This window comes from Pelobates fuscus, chromosome 4, assembly GCF_036172605.1.
Source record: "Pelobates fuscus isolate aPelFus1 chromosome 4, aPelFus1.pri, whole genome shotgun sequence".
Lineage (NCBI taxonomy): Eukaryota > Metazoa > Chordata > Amphibia > Anura > Pelobatidae > Pelobates > Pelobates fuscus.
The window spans coordinates 222,357,659-222,375,979 of NC_086320.1; the positions used below are offsets into that span (position 1 = coordinate 222,357,659).

Below are 18,321 nucleotides of genomic sequence, written 5' to 3' on the forward strand. Positions count from 1 at the left end.
ACCTTAGCCCTTCCATAACAAGCCCAACATAGGCTCTATAGAAGCAAACACAGAAGATTCATTGCTGCTAGATGCTTGTGTGTTGTGTAGCTGAGAAATATCAGTGTGCACATTCCTTTTGTAGGCAGAAAGTGACAGCTATCAACAAAGTATATGTGTACATATGTAAACATAGGTGTATTTGTGTAACACATAAGCTAATTCCCTGATATGCAACACTATTAACATTTTTTATTAATATGTATGAATAAGTGTGGCAATGTCACCCTTTATCCTCTGGATGCAATCAATAGCACAGAGTCTGCAATGGACTACTGGGTTGAAATGAGAAAAAAAATGAACCATAAAATTCAAGATGCCTCATCAGAACTAATGCCAGTGACTTTGCAATATGTCCTCTTCTGCAACTGTCACTAGTCTAATACTATCCTTGCCTTTTGTGTCATTTTACCCCACTCCCTCTAGCATGTAAGCTCATTGAGCAGGGCCCTCAACCCCTCTGTTCCTGTGTGTCCAACTTGTCTGGTTACAACTTCATGTCTGTTCGTCCACCCATTGTAAAGCGCTGCAGAATTTGATGGCGCTACATAAATATCATAATAATAATAATGTACGAAAATTGTCTGTATGAGACAAAATAGCTGTAAAGCTGTAATGCATATGGAAGACACAAAATAAGTAGAGCCAACATAGGCCTTTTAAGGAGGACTCGAGAACCTCCAGCAATCAGAATGAGGTGACAAGTGACTAGAACTGATGAAAATTTGTACAACCTCATGCACATAAAATTGTTGAAAATGCCATCCTGGTCAAAACTCATTGAATTCCTGTAGAGAGCTCCAATAATCTAAGAACCTAAGGAGCAGGATGGCAGAAGAAAATCTATTGGAACATTAGAGCGTGACCTGGTAAAAGAACAGGTAAGGCCTGCTTCCTACATAGATCCCAGTTACAGTGACAACAAGTACAACTGTTGGAATAGACCATGTGATCTCTACCAGAAATTCAGGAAATCTATTTAAGTACTAACCTTTTACATATATGTATTGCCTACTAAAATGCAATCCTCTCCAAGAACATTTCTCTTTTTCTGCAAACAAATTAAACATTAGAGTGATCCAAACTAACCAAAAACATTTCTAAAAAAGTGTTTTCTACTTTTATAGTAGCAAAAGCTAACAAATGTTTATAATAGCAAAAGCAAAAGTTGCCACCCCGCCCCCAAATAGACCATATCTGCTGAAAGCAGTTAATGTATTTTCTCAGAAACCGTATCTCCCTAAATCTACATTGAGGGACACTATATTTCAATCATTTACTGATAAAAGGAGACCTAGCGAAAAAAAATAGCACATCTATTAGAAAGTAGTGCAACAAAAGGTGACTAAACCATGCCTCATCAGCATATTTTAAAGAAAATACTACCTTTAATTTCACAGCACTATGGTATTTGTGTCCATGACAGAAGTGGGAAGTAGAGAGAAGATTTGTTGGTCCAAAATTGCAGTATTTAAAACTGTGATATAAACAGATAGCAATACTCCACTCGTTTCTGCACTTTTATAAACATGTGGATCCTATATGTTTAGTTAGATCTGGTTACATCTTCACTTGTGTTTTGGAATCCAGATATTAGGCAGTTCATCCTTTTGGAATTAAAGGATCTTCTTTTGCTATACATAGACAACGGATGCACAGAAAGATTTAGAAATACGCTGCTTGGCTGGATCAGATGTGCATGAAGAGATATTCATTTATCTAGGATAATTTTATGATGTAAGATGATTTGTCATATCTCACCAATGACTAGCCAGAAATTAGACCATTTTCTTTTCTTTTGAATTTTTTTTGTTTCCACAACTGATGCATTGCTTCAATTATACTTGGTAAATGGCCTCTCTTGTACTGAAAACAGTGTACATTTAATAGGTGCCCAAATCCAAAATATTAATGCTGCACCATTGTTTATTTGATTTAATTAGATTTAGTGCGATTTTTGTTTATTTTTTTCTTGTGTTCTACATAATATTACATAGTGCAGAACTTGGGACTGTGCACTCTAGGTTAAATTATTTTTATTTTTTAAAGTGCAAATTTCACAAAATGACATGATTGTTTGTAAATAACTTTATATCTGCATCATTTTTTATATTGCTAGATAAAACCAGAAAATGGTCAAAAAGAAAGCCTTTTCTACCATGCTCTTCAATCCTCCTGGTCTTCATCATCTGAGTCTTCATCAGTGCACTGGGGACAATCAAGTTCCTCTTCTTCAATGCCATTATAAATGTGACCAGCAGAGCATTTGTGCCACATGCCTTGTTTTAGCAGTTCCATATTGAGAACATTGTTTTTGTTCTCTATTATACTGACCATTTCCATGTGGAGTGGAATTTTTCTTAATGTTAATCGAACATCATCCAGGGTTATGGCCTTATTTTCCATTTTACTGACCAGGGCTGTGATGTTTCCAATGTACGATACCAACCCTTTTTCTTGTAAAATTAGGTATTCTGCTTTGAGAACTAACTTGAAGAGGTCATAGTGCAAATCTGAAATGCTGTGTTTATTTGGTGCTTCTTCAATAAGGTCAGAAAGCTTTTCTGTATTTCCCCAGGAAACTATAACTGTAGAAAATGGCTCTAACCTGTTTTTGATACTTCCAAGCTTCTTCCAGAAAATCAATTTCTCACTTACTAGCATCAACATGCGAAGGGTAATAATGTTTTCTTTAAGCTTTTGCATTGTTCTCTCAATTGCTGGAAAGTGTTTAAATTCAGCTTCGTTATCACAAAGGAAAACTTCTAAACAGTTAAGCCATTTGCCAACTATCCGTTCTTTTACTGCCTCAAGGTCTAAAAGGGTCTGTTTAATCAGGTTTCCGTATCGTACATTTCGTCTGATGGGTATTAAGCATTTAGGGCACGATTTTAGTTTTATCACTTTGCCTTCTTCCTCCTGATTTATCCATTCCGTAAAAGATGTCACTTCAAACATGTGAGGACAGTCTAACAGTTGAACAAACTTGGCATCTGGATAAACCTCTCTGCCAAAGACATTTTCATTCACCTCATCTGCATTACAAATTCTGCACTTATTGGGGCAGGGTTCCCCGCAGAAGCCAATACATGGGTGTCCACAGTTGAGTTTTTTCCTGCAGGGTTCATCGCAAGGGTCTCTATTGCAAGGCTCCCAGCACCGGTTTGTGCAACTCCTGTGTTTGCATTTCCATCCACACGGTTTCGTGCAAGGCTGGCAAGGGTCACTGCATTTGGAAACACATTTTTTATGAAAACATTTGTTTTCACAAGAACATATGCAAAAGCATTCTGATGAGCAAATTTGGTCACATCTATGAGAGCACAACAAGACAGTGTCACATGGCTTTGTACAGTTCATATGAGAGCCTCGTTCCTTGCAGCTGTTGCAGGTGCCTGGGCAACTGTGACCGCAAGAAAGTTCTTCTTGGCAACGCACCTTGCAAATTAACTTCTCTCCAGTCATTGCTACATCGGATTTCAGATGGCATAGAGTTTTGTTTGAGTGCCCACATTCCAAAATAATATCTACTTTTTCAGGGCACCTTTGTGTACAAATCTGACCGCATGTTCGCACACATGGGTGACCACATTGTAAGATTTTAGTACATGGTTCTTGGCATACAAATTTATCTGGAGAGTATGAACATGGCATATCCTGCATGTGTCCACATGTGGAAATCTTCTTTGGCACCATTTGTGAGCACTTTCCGCAAGGTTCACTACATGGTTTTGTACACTTGTGCCCATTTTCACATGGGACTTTAATACATTCTTTTAAGCACTTGAATGATTTATGTTCTGGATCATAAGGGTGACACCGCAGTGTGCAAACATGGCCGCAGTCAAGCCTATATTCACAAAGATTCATACAACCACCTTCTGGGACTCTAGTAAAATCTTCAGATACAGACACATAATTTATGTTGTTAGGGTGATTTGCACACTGCAACTTCAACTCACTACCAATCTGTCCATTTTCTGTTAAGACTTCATTAATTTTTTCCCAGAGTGGTACTTTGGAAAGCAGCTGCATATTACCTATACAAAATAACCCTTTCTTGGCCCTGGACAAGGCAACGCAGACACGGTTTGGGATTTGAAGGAACCCAACGCTCCCAACACTATTGCTTCTTACTAGTGAAAGGATGATAATGTCATTTTCTTCCCCCTGAAACTTATCAACAACACAAACCCTGACTCCCTCAAATGTGGACCTAGGCATCTTTTTTTGTATGCAGTAGAGCTGTCCAGAGTAGGTTGTAAGTATGGTGATCTGAGATGGTTGGTACCCTTGGTGAAGAAAATAGAGGCAGAGGGATTTCACAAAATCAGCTTCATGAGAATTCTGGTGACTTTTGCCTTCTCTGATATGTTCTTCAGGATGAGTGTGGGTCACAAAAAAGAGGTTACTGCAGACTCCCTATTGTGCAAAAACAAACATAGATAAATACTATAAAATACACATATTTATTATAGAGTAGGCATCATGCACAAAAAAAAAAAATGCCCTGTGTAATTCAAGAAATGTATAGAATACTCTGCATCTTTACTATACGTGAATTTCTACAATTAAAAGGCAGCTTTATTCTGTCATTATTTCACTTTATAATAAAACCGTTAATATAAACTGAAACAATGACCGAATGAAGCTGCTTCTAAATTCTAAACAAGTCCCTGTATTGCAGATTCTAAGGAATACTTGGATAGAGACATACGTGCATAGATATATACACATATAGCCACATACATAAAAAAACTGAAAATGTTTCTAGACTATTACTCACGTGTTTACATCCTTCCCTTCTTCACTTTGCACAATTATCCTTTTAATTATAATACAGCTTGAACATAATATAACTGTGACAGACCACCCTGTCACTGGAATACTGTGTTTGCTTATTATTCCCTGTTTTGTTCTGTAAAAACTGTGTTCACATATTTTTTCCCTGTTTTGTTCGGTAACCGAACAAAAACACGAAATACCCAGACCACCCGTATGCTTGTTAACCTAATTCACCTCTGTTAACACTTCAATAATGATTCACACCTCAGTGTTCTAAGAGGTCGGCTGGGTTGCCGCCGTTCGCATGTACGAAAGGTGGCGACCATCTTGTTTGCACGAACACAGGCAGCGGTGTTTGGTTGTCGAGTGCATGGAACTGAAATCAGACACTCGACTTCGCAAACACAGCTGAACTTCCATTCCCGCCTGCGTGCGGTTCTATACATCCTGGTAGAACACTGTTCAGTGGAACCATGGAACCATGCACATGGATTAGGCTAACACTATCTGCATACCAGCTCAAGCCTATGTTTGGTATTTTATACTTTTTCATACTCCCGAAAGAGACCGACTACCACCACCTTTTTTCTGGAACTATTTTGGGCAGGCGCCTCGTGTGCAGTCGGTCAAAACTTTACCCCGGTGGCGTTTCAGCTGTGTTCGTGGGATCTGAGCGCTTTTTTAGATATGTTGTGCGCTCAGATCCAGGCTATCTGGGGATATAAGACTTGAGGGGCTATATGGTTATTATATGTCTGTTTTGGGGGTGTTATAAAAATTGTGGATTTTTTTGTACCTGAGAGATTTTAATTATAGTTTTTTTCCCAGGCAAATATCTCTCAGGCACAGAGGATCTTGGGAGAAAAGATCTGGATTATACTACGTGGGTAATTCTATTCTGCCTCACTAATACTATTGGATTTACTGCAGCAGAGTTCCAGAGAGAGTGAAAAAGACAACCTTGGCAGCGAAACCCATGTACCTATCTGGGTGGCCACCACAATAACTTCTATACTGAGGGATTTGGATAAACCGGAGGACTGGGCATTTTGGAATAAGGAACCCACAAGCCACTTATACATCAAATGGGGTTGAGTTAGGGATAACGTTAAATTACAATTCTGGAACAGATATAGATAACACACTAGGCAACAGTATGCAATGCTGTTTTGCAATTGCAAAAGCTAGTAAGGTGCTGTCATATATAAAAAGATGTTAGGGCTGGTGGAAAGATTTTTTGGCTTCAAAGGTGAAGATGCATTTTGCTGTACATACCACAAAAAAGCATATTCACCTGTGTGTCTCTTAGCCCCTTTTAAATTTCTTACCCACTTTTATTTTATTTTATCCCCATCTGTGTGTCTTACACCCCCTGTGTGTCTCTTACTCCCCTTACTTTGTGTGTCTCTTACTTCCTCCCAGTCCCTTTTTGTGTCTCTCTACCTAACACCTCTGTTCCAAGCCCCTCTGTGTGTCTCTTACTTCCCAACAGTGGCAGATCCAGAGCCTGATCTCGGGAGGGGCACTTGTAGATTATTTAAAGAAATAATCCAGACACAATAACCACTACAGCTCCGTGTAGTGGTTATGGTGTCAATAGTGCTGGGACCCCCTCCCAGAGTAAGTAGTCAAACCGTTTAAGAACCTGTGGAGTTTTAGCTGACCCATCCAGCTAAAACTCTTCTACAAAAAAAACACTTTTCTCTTCAAAGCCATCTTTCCTTCTCTTTGGGTCTCTGACTAATGATCCCCACTGAATTCTTGTTTGTTGTCAACCTACATCTGTCTCTTTTTATAAATTACGTACCGTATACTTTTTGTCTTCTATTATCACCACATTCAATGCATATTGACTGTAGAACATTGGTTCTAGTTTTGATCTTCATCATACTCACTGTATACGCTATTCTTATTGTTAAGCAGTGCATGGACATATTTCACAAATGTATTTTCTCCCCACAGCATTTTGTTTCAATGTACTAATCCGCTCTAGATTTAAGCTACGATTGTAAGGGTTCTTTTCTCTTTTTTTTTTTTGTGAATATAATTTTTATTTATTCGTCGTGCAGGTATCAAGGATCAGTGAGACTCGCAGGTCTCCACAATGTGTTATGGCAAATAATATCAGGTCGAGCTCGCAGGCCCACAGCCTGGACGGACTCGCAGGTCCCCATTCTCTGGTGTTATGTGCTTCACTTAATACAAGTTTTTGTACATGTTATAAACGGGATGAACCATATGCATAGTAACCGTCCTTAGTCCAGGTTAGGTAGCATTTTACAAGGTGTCGGTGTTTGTGAAGTGAGCACCGATATCTGTGTCATTTGTATATGTAAGAATCTTGGTGCGTTCGTTATGTCCCAGCTATCGTGTTCGAGTTCCGTCTGTGTGTCAGTGTTCCCACGCTATCTTTTCGGTGCATACATTGTATTAGAGGTTCGTTCTGTGTGTGAGCCTGGATTCATAGGCCTCTCTTCTGGCCTCTGTTGTCGGGCCTCTCATAGGGCCCTTTGTCTCGTGTCGTGTGGTATTGCCCTTGTTGAGTTTGTGTTTTCCCCACTGTTACTGTTAGTATATCCTATGTTTAATTAGGGATATGTGGGTATTGTGTGGTATTGTGGGCAAGAGGTTCCCCCTTGCTGGGTGGGTGGTTGCGGCTTTAGCCGTGTCGTTTCCGGACCGGTCTGGGGTTATTACGTTTGTTCGTCTGATATGTCGTTGGGGTGTTATCCCTGACAGGTCTGGGGGGTTTGTGCCGTTCTGTGTGTGTTTTCGTTAAGGGTGAGGTTATCCCTTGTTGCGGTGGGTGCGGTAGGGTGGGTTCAGGCAGTGGTATAACTTGGGTTGTTAGGGAGAAAGGGGGGTGCGTCAGGGTGGGAGGAGAGGGGGGGGTTCTGTTCCGATCGTCTGTCAGTCGTCTGGAGTATGTGTCTTTTCTCTTTTGTTCCAGTGTGCCTAAGTATTTATCTCTTGATTGTATAACTGCACTATTTTAGAGCGCTATAAAGAACTGTTAAATAAATAAATATTCATCGTATTGAAAATAAAAAAGTGGGTGTCTGAGGGAAAATGTTTTCATATCTGAACCAAAACAGTCAAACATATTACTAGTGCCTTTGGATTTTACCTTAATGTTTTCAAACTTCAACACAGAATCATGGTTCTCCAATTTGTCATAAATATGTGGAGTGAGTAAACGAGCAATTTCAGGTCTCATGCGGTGCTGTAAAGGATAAATTGATAGTATAAATTAGATGAACTGGCAACATTGTGCTTAAAATTAAAATGTCATGCTTACTTGAAGAACATGCTAAGAAAAAAAAAGTGAGTATAAAAAAACAGGGGAGTAATAAATGAGACTCTAACATATGAAAAAAGTATTTTTAACCCCTTAGCGACCAGACCGTTTTTCAATTTTCTTACCTTTAAGGACCTGGGCTGTTTTTACATTTCTGCTGTGTTTGTGTTTAGCTGTAATTTTCCTCTTACTCATTTACTGCACCCACATATATTATATACCGTTTTTCTCGCCATTAAATGGTCTTTCTAGAGATACCATTGTTTTCATCATATCATTTAATTTACTACAAAAAATATAAAATATGATGAAAAAAATTGAGTAAAACCGACACTTTTTCTAACTCTGCCCCCCAAAATCTGTTACGCATCTACAACCACCAAAAAACACCTGTGCTAAATAGTTTCTAAATTTTATCCTGAGTTTAGGAATACACAATGTTAACATGTTCTTAGCTTTTTGGGGGAAGTTATAGGGCTATAAGTACAAGTAGAACATTGCTGTTTCAAAATATATCAATAGTGACATTGTAACACTGTTATCTGTCATAAATCTCTAAATCACACCTCACATATACATATTTTTTTTAAAGTAGACAACCCAGGGTATTCCATAAAGGGTATGTCCAGTCTTTTTTAGTAGCCACTTAGTCACAAACACTGGCCAAAGTTAGCATTTATATTTGTTTGTGTATTAAAAATGCAAAAAACTGTTATGAATGCTAACTTTGGCCAGTGTTTGTGCTAAGTGGCTATTAAAAAAGACTAAACATACCCCATTTGCAATCCCTTGGGTTATCTTCTTTTGCAAATGGTATGCCATCATGGGGGGTAATTCTCATTCCTGGGCTACCATATGCTCTCAAATGCAATATAACCAATCTGGCAAATTTAAATGTAAAAAAATGGAAAATCAAGCCTTATATTTGACCCTGTAACTTTCAAAAACACTATAAAACCTCGGGAAACTTCGCTGAACACATAAAACAGTACTCCCCATGTACAGGTTTTAGGGTGTCTTGGAAAGTTACAGGGTTAAATATAGTGCTAGCAAATTACATTCTCTGGACTTTCAACCTAGGTTGTCAGGCAGGTCCACCAAATTGCAATCAATAAAATTACTTAATTATGTAAAAATAGGGGTATTGCATCGCTGCAATACCCTTAGAGTGGCTGGAATTGATCATGATCGTTAACCAGTTTTTGTTGGACGTACCTGATACGTCTGTGGTCACTAGGTTCCACAAACCCTAAAACATAAATCATCAGCTGTAGATAGTTTATATAAAATTAACATAGGGTCTGATGGAGTTGCAACTCCTGGCCCATGCCTACAGAATAGGCCATTGATTTTTTTTTTACTACTCATCTATGCTCTTGCTTAAGTATGGAAACGTAAGAGGGGTGTAGGGAAACAAAACTGGTGTGGACTGGCTGAGAACAAATTTAGTTAAGGTAAAGCTGACTTTGCACAAATGCTCTTGCTGCTTCAGTCTCTCTAACACTGTGGCATGTTCCCTTTCTTCTACACTCACTACATACACTTTCTCTCTGTCTTAGACTGTAAAACAGGCGCTTCTTCCTGCTAGTGAGAAGGTTAGGAGGGGAGTGTACCAGCAAGTGCTAGGGAACAGTCCTTAGAAAGCGTAGAGCTAGTGCATCATTAGATACATTTATGCCAAGCTCAGGGTGCTGTCTGCACAGTATGCCTTTGGTTTGTCATCCTGCATAATTGGCAGGCAGCCTGGCGTGACCATCTAATTCTTCATGCAGACACGCCCCCTTTTGGGGCATGTTAGTTCCTTTGGGTGGTTCTGGTTACGTGAGTCTCATCAGTGGCCCACCCTTTTACCCCACCTACTGAAATCCTACTCCACCGGACACTGCTGGGTATGGGTTTACTTAAAATAAGAAAGTGAGAGATTAGCATAATGTATGTGTTTTCTGAATATTATAGCCTGTGAGTTTCCCTCCAGCATTACCTCCACCAGATACATGATGCTTAGGAAGTATAAGTGTTTTAGTGTTGTCTGTCGATAATATTCTGTAACTAGGCCCATCATAATTGTCAGCACCAGGTCTAATGGGCTCTTAATCCTGCCCTGGCTAGACATAGTTCTTATTGCCCCTGCTCCTCCCATTGGACTTAAGGAGGTCATCCTGGCTTGCACTAGCTCTCTACAGTCTTTACACTCTCTCAAATATGGCCACCAACATTAACAGGGTTAGTAATTTAAAAAAGGCAGACAAATCTACTTCTGAAGCACATATTATCGAAGACTAAATCGTTGGATTCGGCTTATAGAATTTCCGTTGACCTTAAATCAAGTCAAAATTTGATAAATATAATATTGGCCAAAACCCAATAGATCTTTCACCTGCTAGAATGGAATTGAGGCCTTAATCCATTGAACTAATTGTACTTGCGACTTGCAGATGTGTAAAGCACAACATACAAACACATTATGCAAAAAGATGTATTATCGAGTTTGCAAATAAAGTTTGTATATTCCCATAAAAAAAAAACAACATCATTTTGAAAATGAAATAAATATTTATGACATCTTGCCACCAGCTGAACATGAATGGGAACAGGGGGGTGGACAGTAATATATATTACTAATTTAAACCTCACCCAATGCCCACAGGTAGACATGCTTCCACTAGCATGAAAGCAAGTCAATCATAAATTACGAATGTGCATAACTGGCTGAGGGAGGTGACCTGAGTGATGTGCTTTCAGCGGGGGTAATGCGGGTGCAGACAGGAGACAGAGAAGTGACAGATGAAACCCTACTGAGAGACGCAGTAGTGCGATATGGAACCAGTATCGAACCTGGAAGGAAATCTGTTAATGAGACGCTGATGCAGTCATAAACTCTAGGTGTCTACCAAATATTTCTGATAAGTATCTAATGCATCTGTTCCTAGCTCGAATTGAATTAAGACCTGCACATCTCATATGTTTTCTTTATGATGCCGGAACCACCGAGTTCCTTTGTTCATAATTTTTTTTGCTACAGATCTGAGAGTTTGGTAACACTTGGTAATATGTTATATTCTTTGAAAATTATGAGAGGCATTTTTCTCACCTGAATAAAAAGATATTTGCAAAAAAAATAATAATTTGTGAATGTGCAACCTGCCCATTTTTTTTTTAAAACCAGTGCTTTGTAAATCTGCAGATTTGTTCGGGACGATAACATTTCGACTGCGTTTTACTTTAATAAATATGAGAATTGCCAGTGCAGTTAGAATCCAGGTATTGTCTCTGGATTTCTTCCATTCAGACAAAATTGCTGTCTAGTGAATAACCCAGTGAGCAATACAAATCTAAAATCACATGAAATCTAATTTCCTGGCTAATCATGGCAGCATCACTTATGGGTAGCCCGCCCCAATCAGGAACAGGACAGGATAAAATCAATTAATCAGACCAGGCTGGGTATAAAAGGTCCCTCCTCCTTCCATCCCACAGTCTTTTTTCCTGTCCTTTCAGGACACACAGGATATTTTATTTTGGGCCACCTTCCCATGTGTACCATGGGCCTCCAGATGAAGTTCAGCCTCTCTTCATCTGAAGAACTCAGTAAACAGCCTGCACGGGCAGGACTAACTGAGTTTAGTACAGATTAGTTTCTGTACTATATGGGAGAGATCAATATTAGGAGATTATGATGTGGGGTCGGCTGTTGCCTTAAAAATTTCCCCTTATGACATCCCCCCCCCCCCCCCCCGATCTGAGGTCAGTGTTTTGGAGAAGCCAGGGTAAGTTTTCTTTTTTTTTTTTTACCTGTATATTCTTTCTTGTATTCTTATGGAGAGAACAAGATATATCTTGCTCTAAAATCGGATCATCTATCTGTTTTCTCGGTCAGTTGGTCCTTACCTTCATTCTGACTGACTGGCAGGGTCTGTGTATCCTCCGATCCTGCTCTTCTGTGTTCGGATTGCCGGCGCATGCGCAAAGCGGCCGCCGGACGCCGACGGTACTGCGCATGCGCGGGTTAGTTGCGCGCTTAAAGGTATATCGCTCCAAAAAAATGAAAATTCTGAAATCGCTCAAAATTGATCCTTGTATCTTCCCTGAGCATCTGGTAACAAGGAAAGCTGCCTTTTTCCTCCAGAATCTGGTTTTTAAGGTAAAATCCTACTTTAATTTTTTTTTCACAATCTTTAAATTTTCAGTTTATTTTATTTTGGTTCTGCAATAAGTGTTTTATTTTCTAGATGGCTTCTCCCTCTGCCTCAAGATCTCGCTCTAGAAGACATAGGTGAGCCACATATATTCTTCTATAATAGGGGGGAAAAGAGTGCCACTACAGGCCTATAATATGTTTCATATTGGCCTCTATTTCAGCCCAGAAAAATCTCAAGAATTATCTCCCAGAAAATATCGAGAAAAGTCTAACCGATGTACAAACTGCAACCAAGTGGCTCCTCCAGGGAATAATTTGTGCAGATCTTGCCTGACGGAAGCAGCGAAAGACAGTTCCCCTCAGACGGACTTAAAGAAATGGATATCGGAAGCTATTGCTGAAGGGTTTAAAGCCTCTAACAAGATGTCTATCTCTAAACGTCCCAGAGTAGAGAATTATGTGGAATCTGAAGAAGAGTCTGATATGATGGAAGACTATTCTGAGGAAGAGGAGGATGAATATGACTCAAAATCACTGGATTCAAGGTCGGTAGATAAACTGGTTTGTCTTATCAGAGACACGTTAAGAATCCCTGAAGAGAGCAAGGAGAAGAAGGAGTCCGACAGATACTTTGAAGATCTGAAGCCTAACAGACCCTCTTTTCCAGTGCATTCGGCCATCAAGGAAGTCATTGCTGAAGAATGGAATAGACCTGAGAGGAAGGTAACTCTAAAGAATAAAATTCCTAGACTATACCCGTATGCTCCTGAGGATTGCAAGCCATGGATGTCGATTCCGAAAATTGACGCAGCGGTCATTCACATGGCAAAAAGAACGACTCTTCCTATAGACTCTATGGCATATTTAAGGGAGCCAATGGAAAAGCGATTAGACGCCGACCTGAATAAGGCATACCTGGCATTGGGATCAGCTTTACACCCAGCAATTGCCCTTACCACCTTGTCCAGAGCTCTTAAGATATGGGTGAATAATCTAGAAGAAGACATCTCTGGGGGAGTGCGTAGAGAATGCCTATTGGAAGGTCTTAATGATTTTAAACTGGCCACAGAATTCTGTTCGGAAGCTTCCCTGGATCTCACCAAAATGGTAGCTAAAAGTATGGCGCTGTCTGTAGCCTCCAGGAGAGCATTGTGGCTTCACTCTTGGGGGGCAGATTACGCCTCTAAGGCCTCTCTATGTGCGCTCCCTTTTCAAGGCGACCTTCTTTTTGGCAAAGTACTGGAAGATGCTATCCATAAAGCAGCAGATGGACGAAAAGCTTTTCTACCTCAAGGGAAAAGAAGATATGGGGCTTCCTACGGGAAGGATAAAAAATTCAGAGACCGATCCTTTCGAGACGTCAGAGCATACAGGCCCGGAAGAGAATACTCCAGGAACTCTAATTGGAGAAACTATCAGTCAACTTCATCTAAACCGGTCAGAGGAAGAGGATCTAGACCAGCTAATAAAAGCTTCTGAACGTTTGCTGGCCCAGCCAGATGTTATAGGAGACAGACTTCGCTTCTTTTATCCGGTTTGGGCCAGAAATATTCAAGATTCTTGGGTTCTTTCTCTCCTCAAAGAAGGATACAAGATAGAATTCAAAGAATTCCCATCTCTAACCTCCTTTGTCCGTTCAAGAGTGGCAAAAGGAAGAAAAGAAGTTGCTCTGAACGACATCATCTTACACCTACTGCGGAATCAGGTCATAGAGGAAGTACCTTACGAAGAACTTTACAGAGGCCTCTACTCTACTATATTCTTGGCCCCAAAACCTCAAGGGAAGTGGCGGCTGATCTTGGACCTAAAAGTTCTGAACACTTATTTAGTTCCAAGAACGTTCAAGATGGAGTCTATTTCCACGATCCTGCCCAACATCAAGATAGGGACCTGGATGACTTCCATCGATCTAAAGGACGCCTACTATCAGATTCCGATTCACATCAGTCATCGCCGGTTTCTGAGGTTTTGGATATCGGGCAATCATTTCCAGTTCAAGGGTCTTCCTTTACGGATTAAGCCTGGCTCCCAGAACGTTCACGAAGATTCTAGTCTCTCTGGTGGCCTTTATAAGAACGAAGAACATCGAGGTTTTTCATTATCTAGACGATTTCTTAATCGTAGGTCCTTCCAGCCAGATAGTAGAGGTCCATATGGAAATGACCATCAAATGCCTTCAAGATCATGGCTGGCTGATAAACCCCAAGAAGAGCTCATTGGTGCCTTCTCAGAAGATGATATTCCTGGGAGCAAATATAGACTCAGTGAATGGCCTGGTATCTCTGTCTTCAGACAGGAAAGATCGTATAATAAAAAAGATCAGAAGCATGCGCCTAAAGTCCTTTGTCACAGCAAGGGAATTCATGAGCCTCTTAGGGTCCCTTACGTCCACGATTGGTCTAGTAAAATGGGCCCAATGGAGGATGCGACCCATTCAAAGACACTTCCTCCTACAGTTCAAGAAGAGCTCCGAGAATTGGGATCAGAAGATTCATTCTCTCCCGAGGATTTCAAAAGAACTACACTGGTGGACAAGAGAAGAACACCTTCTCCATGGGTTTCCCCTGGAAGATCCGGTCCGGATGACCATAACTACAGACGCCAGCCTCCTGGGATGGGGAGCACACTTGAACGACTCTTGGATTCAAGGAGCTTGGTCATGGAAGGAGTCAAAACTTCACTCAAACTTAAGAGAAATGAGAGCTGTTCTCAAGGCATTAATAGGGTTCCGTCCTCTTATAAGGCATGCCTGGGTAAGGATACATACAGACAACAGAGCTGTGGCATCCTACATAAATCATCAGGGAGGCACTCGAAGCTATTCTCTTCTGATGGAATTATCCCCGATAATGAAGTTTGCCCAACTACGGTTACAAGGCCTAAAAGCGGTATATCTTCCAGGACCAGAGAATCTTTTGGCGGATTACCTCAGCAGAACGAGGATTCTCCAAGGAGAATGGAAACTGCACCCGGATTTGTTTCACTCAATCACCCTAAGGTGGGGTGTACCCCAGATCGACCTGATGGCTTCATACCGGAATACTCAGGTGAGGAGGTATTACTCCCTTCATGCAGATCTCCGAGCTGTAGGACAGGATGCCCTGTCTCTTCCATGGGAATTCGATCTGGGGTACGCGTTCCCTCCACTACCTATGATTTACCGGCTACTGAGGAAAGTAGGGAAGGAAGGCCTCAAGGTCATTGCCATTATCCCTATCTGGCCTCGCAGACCTTGGTTTCCCCTTCTAAACAAGATGAGCCTGGAACCTCCTTGGCCTCTCCCTCTCAGCCCAAACATCCTGACTCAGGGACCAGCAGTTCATCCCAACCCCAGCCAGCTGAAATTGGGGGCATGGCTCTTGAAAAGGAGAGACTTCTAGCTCAAGGGATCTCTGAAGCTGTGGCATCTACGCTCCTAAAATCCAGAAAGGTATCAACCTCTTCCTGCTACCATAGGATATGGGAAGTATTCCGTTCCTGGTCTCTACTAAATAGTGTGGATTTTCTTCAGCCGTCTAACATCGATATTCTACATTTTCTCCATACAGGCCTGGATAAAGGACTGAGTCTTAGCACTATTAAGGTCCAAGCTTCGGCTTTATCTGCGCTCTGCTACAAGTCCTGGGCATCTGATCCTCTGATTGCCAGATTCTTTAAAGCTACCATCCGCATAAGGCCTCCAAATAGGAACTACTCTCCTCCGTGGAATTTACCTATGGTTCTGGAGGCATTGGCTGAAAAACCCTTTGCTCCATTAGATGAGCTGGGTTTGGTCTTATTGACATATAAGACATTGTTTCTGGTAGCTGTCACTACGGCAAAGCGCATGTCTGAAATTCATGCATTTTCCTGCGATGAAAATCACTTTCAAGTGTTTCACGACAGGGTGATCTTGAGACCTAGACAAGAGTTTCTACCTAAAGTCGTCTCGAATTTCCACATCCTACAGGAAATTGTTATTCCTTCCTTTTATCCTTCTCCTTCTACGCCAGAGGAAGTGAAACTTCATGAATTGGATGTCAGGCAGTGCCTGCTTAAATACATAGATGCTTCTAGTCAGTTTCGGAGGTCTCAACAGCTTTTTGTTCTACCGATTGGATCCAGGAGAGGGGAGGCAGCCTCTACTTCCACCTTGAGACGTTGGATTTCCAATACCATAGTCAAGGCTTACCAGTTAAAAGACCTGGTTCCTCCTAGTAGGATCAAAGCACACTCTACGAGGGCCTTAGCAACATCATGGGCTAACTGGGCAGAGGTTCCGTCTGAAGACATCTGTAAGGCAGCTACGTGGTCTTCTCCTCTCACTTTCATCAAACACTATAAACTGGATTTGGCTTCGGCCTCTACGTCCTTTGGTAGAGGTGTTCTGTCCTCTGTTGAATCTATATAGATTAAAAAAAAAATTTCAGCATCATCTGGTGAATGTGTTTGTCTTGTTTTTTCCCACCCTATGGTGAAGCTTGGGTATTACCCATAAGTGATGCTGCCATGATTAGCCAGGAATACGGAAAATGTTATCATACTTACCGTAATTTTCTTTTCCTGGCTATTATTCATGGCAGCATCAACGAACCCCCCCTTGTTTTTGTTTTTTGCTTTAGGACTAGACTGTGGGATGGAAGGAGGAGGGACCTTTTATACCCAGCCTGGTCTGATTAATTGATTTTATCCTGTCCTGTTCCTGATTGGGGCGGAGCTACCCATAAGTGATGCTGCCATGAATAATAGCCAGGAAAAGAAAATTACGGTAAGTATGATAAAATTTTCCGTAATCTTTCTCATAAAAGTATTCAGTCCCAAACTTTCCCCAAATAGAGGGAAAGCATGTTTTGGAAAAAGACTTGAAGGTTACAAAAATAGAGGTACTAAGTAGTGTAAGTAATAATGGACAGAAAAAGAGTTAGATGGATGATAAGGAAAATACTCATAACAGCAATGAAGAATTTATGTTATTATGAAAAACATTTGTCCCTAAAAATGCAAATGGAATATTCTTGCTCTACTTTACCCTAATAGTATTTTTAACATACCTGGTAGTCAAGACGAACATATGGAATATTCATCTTGATCAGCCTCTCAAACATAGAAACTTCAAGGTTGAAATTTCTTGCTAGGTCATAATCTGTCGTGCTTGGACGGAGCTAAGAGACAAAATCACAAGAGATGTTAATTTACAAATGTATTAGTACACATTGCATATGCCATTCTAAAAGAGTGCAAATTACAATCTTAGTACTGCATTTTAGGGCTTAATTAAGACAATCTTTAGCAATACTGTTATATGAGCACCCTCCCACAATTGTGCTACCAGACCCGGATTTCCAATTAGACACTGCCCATTTTGTGCCCCATTGGTGAGAGAGCTGTGATTGCACTGTGCCCTGCCTGCACAGCTCCACTGCCCCGGCGTCAAGTGCAGTGCAACCAATGCACCAGTGATCACAGCAGCTCCGCACTGGCCACTGGGAATAAGGATCCACTCCAGCTTTCCCAGCTTAGGTAGAAAAAAATAAAAATATATAAATATATTTTGGGGTGGGGGTGGGGGCAGGAGGTGGGAGGATTTGTGTGTCTATATCTTTTTTTGTTTTGAAGGAATGGGGGTGCCCAAGAGACAGGAATATGGTATCAAGTCAATGCATACCTGCTGATGATCTCCAATCAAGATAAGATGCTGGCAACCAGAGCTCAGTGTTGTAACAATGTGAGCCTCCAAAACCTCTGCTGCTTCTTCAACCACCACAATTTTAGGCTGGATAGTTTGAAGTAGTTTTCGATGCTTGGCGGCGCCTAAAGTTGGAAGTGGCTTATTAAAAACAAGTATTCATCTAAAGCATAAACATGAAGAAATAAAGCACAATTAGATGAATTTAAAAATTACAGCAGCTGTGCAAGTGCTGTTACAGTAACATTTGCTGGGAAGTAACAAAACATATTTCTACTTCCTCTCCTAGTCAGTGATCATAGTTTAGTACAAGTCCCCATTGATATTTTGTTCATATCTACAGTATACAGCACCTTTCCTTAAAAGCCTGCATCTTTTTTTGTCCAAAAAAAAAAA

The 18,321-nt window shown here is 40.7% G+C and overlaps 1 protein-coding gene across 1 annotated transcript in view; it reads right to left on the minus strand.

The window, feature by feature from the left end:
* Positions 1-1,719: 1,719 nt before the first annotated feature.
* The window catches only part of LOC134608791 (NFX1-type zinc finger-containing protein 1-like), a 161,503-nt gene continuing 144,901 nt past the window's right edge, over positions 1,720-18,321 (minus strand). Inside the window, exons 15-18 of the mRNA XM_063451893.1 lie at positions 17,905-18,050; positions 17,291-17,401; positions 7,952-8,047; positions 1,720-4,461 (exon numbers count right to left, since the gene is read on the minus strand). Coding sequence (XP_063307963.1) covers positions 2,206-4,461; positions 7,952-8,047; positions 17,291-17,401; positions 17,905-18,050 — 2,609 coding nt within the window. The 3' untranslated portion in view covers positions 1,720-2,205. The remainder of the gene's footprint in view (positions 4,462-7,951; positions 8,048-17,290; positions 17,402-17,904; positions 18,051-18,321) is intronic.